Source organism: Calliopsis andreniformis, chromosome 6, assembly GCF_051401765.1.
Source record: "Calliopsis andreniformis isolate RMS-2024a chromosome 6, iyCalAndr_principal, whole genome shotgun sequence".
NCBI lineage: Eukaryota > Metazoa > Arthropoda > Insecta > Hymenoptera > Andrenidae > Calliopsis > Calliopsis andreniformis.
The window spans coordinates 6,957,637-6,965,958 of record NC_135067.1 but is presented as its reverse complement, the minus strand read 5'-3'; the positions used below and the strand labels follow the sequence as shown (position 1 = coordinate 6,965,958).

General features: G+C 35.6%; 2 protein-coding genes across 3 annotated transcripts; one reads left to right on the top strand and one right to left on the bottom strand.

Annotated features, from left to right (window-relative positions):
• Positions 1-1,584: 1,584 nt before the first annotated feature.
• On the bottom strand, positions 1,585-5,548 carry Ranbp3 (ran-binding protein 3). The gene is made up of 5 exons (XM_076380935.1): positions 5,502-5,548; positions 5,185-5,277; positions 4,163-4,243; positions 3,399-4,090; positions 1,585-2,935 (listed from the first exon to the last, which is right to left on the bottom strand). The coding sequence occupies exons 1-5, from the start codon at positions 5,515-5,517 to the stop codon at positions 2,624-2,626; spliced, it is 1,194 nt and encodes a 397-aa protein (XP_076237050.1). The 5' UTR covers positions 5,518-5,548; the 3' UTR covers positions 1,585-2,623.
• Positions 5,549-6,376: 828 nt separating this feature from the next.
• Acbp1 (Acyl-CoA binding protein 1) lies at positions 6,377-8,275 on the top strand. 2 transcript variants are annotated; one of them, XM_076380635.1, is made up of 3 exons: positions 6,377-6,573; positions 7,076-7,190; positions 7,586-8,275. In XM_076380635.1, exons 1-3 carry the CDS (start codon positions 6,559-6,561, stop codon positions 7,723-7,725), a joined length of 270 nt encoding a protein of 89 aa, XP_076236750.1. In that variant the 5' UTR covers positions 6,377-6,558; the 3' UTR covers positions 7,726-8,275. The 2 variants fall into 2 exon arrangements, with proteins under 2 accessions (XP_076236750.1, XP_076236749.1); XM_076380634.1 differs by lacking the exon at positions 6,377-6,573 and adding an exon at positions 6,581-6,985.
• Positions 8,276-8,322: the final 47 nt, after the last annotated feature.

Genomic DNA, 8,322 nt, shown 5'->3' with positions numbered 1-8,322 from the left:
TTCTTTAATCGCACGTTCGTTCATCTTTAAAACTTCTTTACTTCTCGCGCATTTTAAACGACGCTGATTGACAAATTTAAAGATTCTTCACGTTCAGAGTTTGTGAAACAGGGCTGTTGGACTGGCGCAGCGTCGAAGATGCTACCTTTTCAGTTTTCTGGCGAGCAATACTCGAATTCCTGCGGGCCTGGCCGCGTAATGCGAGAAGAATTTCCGCTGGTCAGCCAGCGACATCCTCGCTTGAATAGTTGGACGCTTTCTCACATCGATCGGGATTCATCGAATCTGATTTTCATAGGAAAGAGAGAGAATTGCATTTTGCTCGAGAGAATGGAAGTTTCCACAGGAAATGGGGATGAATCGAAACGGAGAATCAGAAATATTAGCTGCTAAAGGGTCATAGAAGAAGTGACCACGGCCAATCTCGAGGAGCAGCAGACAATTGCAGATAGTGACTCAAGAATTGGCAAAGAGTCTCCCCCAACCTTGGTGACTGCCTCAAAAAGCGCGCAGACTGTCGAAAATCTGCGTTTCCTGTTCGAAACACTTGCCCGTTTTTTCAGCAATCGCTCTCCCTCCCCTCTTTCACTTGCTTTTGACAAATTGGAGGTGTGACTAATACGCACAGAAGGAGATCCGTCTTCGGAGGCCTCGCTTGAAGAACACGGATGGACAGAAACTGTGTTTCTTTTTTACTGAATCGAGAGTTTATCCACGTTGATCGAGCTTTCGAGCACGATTTATCATTTTGTCAGGGACGTCCCGCGACCAAATGTAGCGCTAATGATGTTCAAACGTCAGCTACGCGCTTCAGCTTCCTTTCACATTTGTAGGATGCCACACTCGGATTCGTTTCCTCGGTCTTCTTGGACCTCGAGACGCAGCGGTTCCACGGGATCCCGTCTCTTTGTCGGATCAAGGTCCATAGGTGATCGAAGGAATGTTGACGAACGCGGGGACTGGATTTTGACGCCTAAAACGTTGTAGGTTTGCACGAAACTCTCGATCTATAAATATCAGCCTGTTGAATGCCGCCCGCCATCGGCCATCCTAGCGCCGCTCGCGGAAAATATTCTAGATCTCATTGCTGAGCGTGTTTTCCAGCCTGGAAAAGCTACTCCAACTGTAGGTGAACGTTGTGGTTTCTTCTAGAAACATTCCTTCAATTTATATAATCCGTGCTTCACATTTGAAACCATTTTCATTATTTGTTGCAAAATTTGTTATTACTACGCTGCTCGAAACTTGGATAAGTTAGGAAGGAAATAAGTATAGCATAATAACAGCTAAGAAAATTAACGTTTGTATTTATAGTATGTGAAGATTTCACCTGCACTATTTTGAAATTAAGGTTGACCTTGTGACCTTCTAAAGTTCAAATAACTGTACTTTAGAAATCTTTCATTGATAGGTATAATTGGATAAAATTAATAATCAGCAGTATCCTTACAAAGCGGATTCATAAAATTTTTGTACATACGTTGACTAATTTAGTAATTTTTACCACATGCTATTGAATTAATTTTTGAAGTAGTTTGTCTATAGGAAAGTACCAGGTTCTACAGAATAAAGTGAGAATACAGGTTTTCGTGTTTTTTTTATGCAAACGTTTGTATTTTTTCTGTAATTAACGATGTGTATAGTGAATTTTTTTCTGTCTGCGGCAAAGTACAGAGAACTTATTACACGTGATCGTATCGTGAGTAGCATTAAGTAATATTTTTCTTCGGTCAGTGCGCGTCACAGACGGTTGTAATCCGTGTGATAAATATTGCTAAGCGAAATGAGAGAGGGGCCGCACGAACACAGCCTTCTGACTTTTACTGATGCACGAGACACAACAAGAAAAAACTAGCCGAAGTTCTTCGTGGCACTATTTACAACTAAAGTACAATTAGTTACAGGTTCGATCGTACAATAATGACGATTTTCTTTGTGCTCGCAAGACTATATTAAATATTCCCTCGATTGGCCGCGTACATCGAACTGCTCCTTTTGTTCACAGCAGAATTACATTAAATAAGAGAAACTATTAGTAATATTACTTAAAAAATACCCATATTTGTATATTGTGTAGCCGATAAAGAATAGAAATCTAAACTGATACGAACAACGCTATCATAAAAAGCGGAGGCGATCTCCTCCGGAGATCAGTTCCTAAAACTAAAATGCTACTCTTCTGTACTGGTCTCTTATTCTCTGCTCTTTTTTCTCATTTACAATATCTCCTCCTTCCTGTATTTATATATTATGTTATTATCAAAAATCTTTCTACCTAGCGTTTACGTGACTCGCGTACAATAACGCATATTTTTTGTTTTAAAAAACATTGCTCGAATTCCGTGTAAAAGAAGAATATCAATTAGGAATGATTACAAAACGAGGCTTCGTAACTGCGAAATCAGAAGATAATCCGAGATATCAGGCGCGAAAAGGCTACGACCTCCTTCTCTGTTGTCCAAGACTTCCACAGGGAAGGCACGACTCATAGCTGTCCTATCGCGCAAATTCACTAGATAGGGCCTGATGATGCTTCTTCAAAAAAGTTCCTCAACTTTTCTTACGCTTTAGCGACTTCTAGGTAACAAAGAGCAAACGTCTTACGATAATGATTGAACGATCATCAGTGATCAGTCGCTAGTTTCTTCGGTTGACGTTCTTGAGCACGTTTCAACCGCTGTTGGAGCAAAGTGTGCAACTGTTCGATCTCCTTCGGTGCCGCTTGAACGATAAAAATCCTTACATCACCATGAACGTCCATTGCCGTTAATCTAAGCGACTTTGGTGCAGCTCGTTCTGCAGTCATACCAGGCCACACTTTCGTATTTAAAATTAATCTTTGAGTGCCTGCAGTACGACCCACCAGGCGGGACTCTTCGTCAAGGTCATTTAATCGCAACGTACCCCTTCCTCTTTCTTGCCACCCGCTACTAGCCTATAGTACAAAGTACAAACACTTCTTGAGTAATAATTCATAAAAAAAATTTAACACCAGAACTACCGAGGCTAATGTAGATTTAGTTTTAACGAAATGCCAAAATTAAAGGTTCCTGAGAACGCTTATATATTACAGTAATAATGTTTATTTCTTCATTTTCTTACTTATATTTAGCATTAATGAAAAAAAAAAAACAACATTTTCAAAGAATAAAATGTACAATAACGAATAAGCACATTAATCATTTCAATCCTTCTGGTAGTTCTAGTGTTAAAAAATATTAATTCTTAATTACGGTTCGTTGGAATGTGGAAATGTATGACATATATTTCCAACTTTCATTATGAAATTTTTGATAACTAAGAGTAATAATAAAAATATATCACGTGGAGTTTACCAAACTCTGTATCAACAGTTAAAGGTTAATTTATATCTTATACTTTTATATGCTTTTATGTACCTTGTCGAATGCGAAAAGTTTGCAGTTAATTTGAAGGACATTCGTCTCGCCCTCTTCACCAGTCAACGGTGTCACTTGGCTATATTTTCGTTTGTTCGCACGATTTGCTTCTTCTAATTCTTGTGCCGCCTGTGTTAACGTCAAACCGGGCCGAGCTGTGGTGCGACACGCTGCAGGTGCATTTGAAAATAATAGCTCTGCAGAACCGTTTTCGTTTGTACTCTCATCCTTCTTCTGTTCACTCTCTGTCTTTTCTAAAGATTCTGTGTCATTCGCGACTACGACGCGTTCTTTTAAGTTTTGTCCGAATACGAAGCTTGGTTCTGGTGTCACAGTAGTAGTATTATTTACACTATTCTTTTCGTTATCCTTTGTGCTCACTCCGAGTGATAAAAACGTAGGTGGTTTTGCCTCCTCTGCCGGTTTCTCTTCATTTTTGGTTTCCTTCCCATTGTTCTTGTTGTTTTGGTCTGTAGAATCACCTTTATCTTCTGAGCCAGTTTCTGTTACTTTCAAGAATGGGTTTTGAAATTTAGCTGGTTTTAAGACCGTTTTATTAGCTGGTTGACTATTTGTTACTGCACTCAATTGAGAGGGCCTCAATATCGAAGACTTCGTTTTGCTACTCAAGGAGTTGGTAGTATCATTGGAGCCAAATGGATTTCCAAACTTTGAGGCAGCCACCACACGATCTAAATACAGAATATACTAATTATTACCTTAACAGTAATTAAAATAATTCTAATAATAAAATATTTGCATACGGGTTGTTTTAGTGATAGACTTGGCGGAACTCGATGAAGATTCCTGAGTACTGTTTTCTGTAGATTGATTCTCCATTTTGTCTGAAACAATTTGTTCACATATAATATTACCTATTAATTCTGTCAAATCATAATATAGAATAAAGATTCAAAAAACAAATATATAATCAATTCTCATATTTTTTAAAATGTTTGCAATGCACATTTGCATGACTGGCTTGCTATATAATAATGAGTACCACTGATATCATAACTTAAAAATATACTATATCACACACGATACTTGTAGCATAGATATGATACAAATATTATTAAACGCAAGTATTAGCTGTGGTTATTATAAGTACAATATTCAAGTGCTACGTGTTTGTGGTCCACTACAACAGATTGATCCGCACATGTAGCTTCGTGGATTCTGAGCATGCATACATGTTTAATGCATATAATTTTCTTTAAAACCTTGAAATCCTTAAATAGTTATGGACAAAAACTAGAAATAAGTACATTTCTTTATAACTGATTCTGATATACACAATAATGTAAAAAACCATTGAATAAGATTAATAAGTTCCAAAATACTTCTGAGGATGTAGAAAGAAATGCCTTAAACTAATCATTCTTTGTAGACTATTATTAAAAAGAAAAAGATGGTAACAATGTTATTACTTATACGCAACATAAAACCTAAAGCCAAGAGAATATCAATAATGTTCAATCAACTTTAGTACTGTAATAAACATATAATATCAATGATTCAAGCGATGCGTAAAGTTAATGCTCTTTCAAAATGTGTTCACTTATTTTCCAAACACTGTGTATATTGATTCAAGCAAGGCTTCATTCTTATGCATCACAACCTCTATCAGATCATGTGACAAAAGTTACTTCAATTAATGAGAACGGTTTGCAACCAACTGTGCACTTGAAGACAGTAAATAAAGTATCCTAACGACTAGAAATGTGCAATACAAAAATATTGCAAACAAAATTGCGCATTTGAAGTAAAAGGCAATAGTGTTTACCATTGGTAGAATTTTTAGGTGGATCCTCCGTCGAGTCCTGCGGTGGATCTACCTTTAAAATATACGACGGCTTGCTGGTTTCTTCTGTGCTTTCTAAATAAAACACGAAACAAATAATTAGAACGATTGTCAAACAAAGTTGCTTGGTTGACCACTCGCGCGAACAAATGTTAGAAATAACAGTTCCAAAGAAACGTGGAATCCATACAAAAACGAGGCGATAAGAACTCCTTACAGATACTGAATTTACGATTTACACGATCGCGCGAGATGTATCAACAGTTTATTACTATACGGAAAGAAATCACAAAACGCACCCTTGGAGTCCGCCATTTTTTACGTGGAAGTGGTTACACACGCGCGTGCTGCCATCTAACGTATTTTGAAAACAAAAAAAGTCCACGAGCGTGCTACACGTTCTATGTCAGTGGTTCTCAACCCATTTCATCGATTCAAATCAGATAACAGCATTCTATGATTAGCGTTTCATTTTTCTCGCATTAAAGAAATTTTATGCTTGTTTTAATTTATTTTTATAGCACATTTTAAAATATCTGCAACTTGAGCTAGAATTTGGCACCTCTGTACCGAAGACAATACATCGTGGTGCATGTGATTCGAGAATGATTTGCATTCCATTATTAGTTCCGTAAATTTCCCACTTACATAGTTACCAATTCTCAGAAATCGTGGGATGATAGTTTATTTAAATGTTCTTTTCCAATGTTGTATGATGATCCTATACATATTTTGTTAAATATGTCACATTTCCGGTGTTACTTAACAGCCATCGATATCTTTTGCAACACACATTTGCATCCATCTACTTTGTGCTTACCGGAAATTAAAATTCTGTAGAATACCTGTAGACTCCGCGTTTGTTTGATCCTGTTTTTACTATTTTGCAAACTGCCATTGCATTAACGAAAATTAAAGTTTATATTCAGTGAAAAATGAAAACTTTATTTTTCACGCGAGCTTGATTTATTTTAAAATAAAATCATTTCCGTACTATGTACTGGAATCTTCAAAATAAATTAATCAAAGCAGTCGTAAAGATGGTTCTCAAACTGGATTTCTCCATTCCATGCTTAAGATTACAGGCTCAGCTCACGATCGATACTGCCGCGAACTGTTTCTGATGATATCAAGGTACACTGCGATAGCATGCGATTATATGAATATTCTACTAATTAAAATCCTCTTATCTAAGAAAATTATTGCTGGTCATGGTCACATCATGTCCAAGCCAAGGGTGGGAGGAATTTAAACGACCACATGCCAAGAGAGCGTTCTGTTGATGCGTACCGGTGTCTCAGAACGAACGTGCAAGTCGAGTTTATAGTAGTGAATTTCCTGCTCTGACTTCAAATTATGTCTCTTGACGAAGTAAATATTTTGGTGTTAATTTTTTCCTTTAATTGGTGTTGTTGATACTCTGTGATAAATCAATGGTTTCTTTAATTTTCAATTTTCGAAGATTGTGAAATGGAGAATTATTAACAAATTCAGAACGACAGTGAATATTTCGAATACCGGCTCGTTATGGCTGATTTTATTGTGATTACGTGGCCTAATTTTGAGAAAAGCATTTATTGTTAATATTTTAGAATAAATAGATGTGTATCTTTTTTATATCGCATAAATATTGTGCTTGTGACCCACCCAAGTCACAATCAGATACGAGTATCACGATCACGCGATAACTCGCTACTTAATGAGTTATGGCAGTAAATAATAGCATCACTCAATGACCACTGATGAGTCATGTCTAACTGTATGTGTTAACATAAAGGTTTCGGTAATCATTGTTGGGGGATATCCTGAAAGTGTTTGCATATCATATTTTTTATAATTAAAATACATTGTACTTATGATTATACTTTTTCAGAGATTTAATAAGGCTGCGGAAGAAGTTAAGGAGCTGAGCTCCCAACCTTCTGATGCTGATCTCCTTCAACTGTATTCATTGTTCAAACAAGCAACTGTTGGAGACTGTAATACGTGTATGTAAATTGAATTTTGAATCCTTTAAGCAGATCTTAATTCAATTACAGTACGAACTACTTAAACTGATTTCCGTTATTTAAAATCTTAGAATATTAAATGTGAGATTCAATGCATATTAAATGTTTTGAACTTTAGTAATACATTGAAATTTATTTCTTGACTCATTGACTTTTTTACTGTTCTGAGAGCAGAATGTTTTTATGCTTCAATTTGCAATTCTAATTCTACAATGAATGCTAAACAAGCATGCAAAAACTTAATTTTAAAACTGAATAAACAAGAATATAATTTCTTTGATAGATATAGTATTTATATAGTCTTGGAACATACATTTTGTATTCTACTATTTTAATGCATTATCCCTAGCAAATATCTTATCATTTTTTTCTAGCGAGACCAGGCATGCTAGATTTTAAAGGCAAAGCTAAGTGGGATGCTTGGAATGAGGTGAAAGGCATGGCTCAAGATATTGCAAAGGAAAAATACATTCAAAAAGTCGAAGAATTGATTGCTACTATTGGGAAAAAGTAGTCCCTCTGCCAGACTAAGACTTAATATTATTATAATATATATGTGCATGGGCTTTGTCGGACTACAATTTTCTAATTGGAGAGCATATAGAATATTTACACATTTTTACACGCTTCACACTTTAAAGTGCAATAGTTGCAAAGAATTTTTTAATACGTTTTGAAGGAATTGTATTTTAAAGTATGTTTATTCTTCTTACAGAATTTGAAAACAAAATAATGTACAAAGGAATTGATATTTCAATAGAATTTATCTAAAATTTTATGTAATGGTAGCTAAATTTATTTTTCTATCATTAGTTTCATATTTACAACTCTGCTGCCATTAATTGAAAATCTAGTACATGTGCACTATTCACTCACCAACTCTCAATTGTTATTTACACAATCTTCTACACATAGAAGAATTTTTGAATACTTTATTATGATGCATAATGGTAAGAGCATTGTAGAATCGATCTCTTTTTGGGAAACTTTTATATATTTTGTTTAGTTCCTTTTCCACTGTTTTAATAATAGAAAAGAATAAATTGTTACTTTGATATAACAAATATGTGTTTCCTGAAAACCTTCCATTGAAATGAAATTGGCTGCGTAA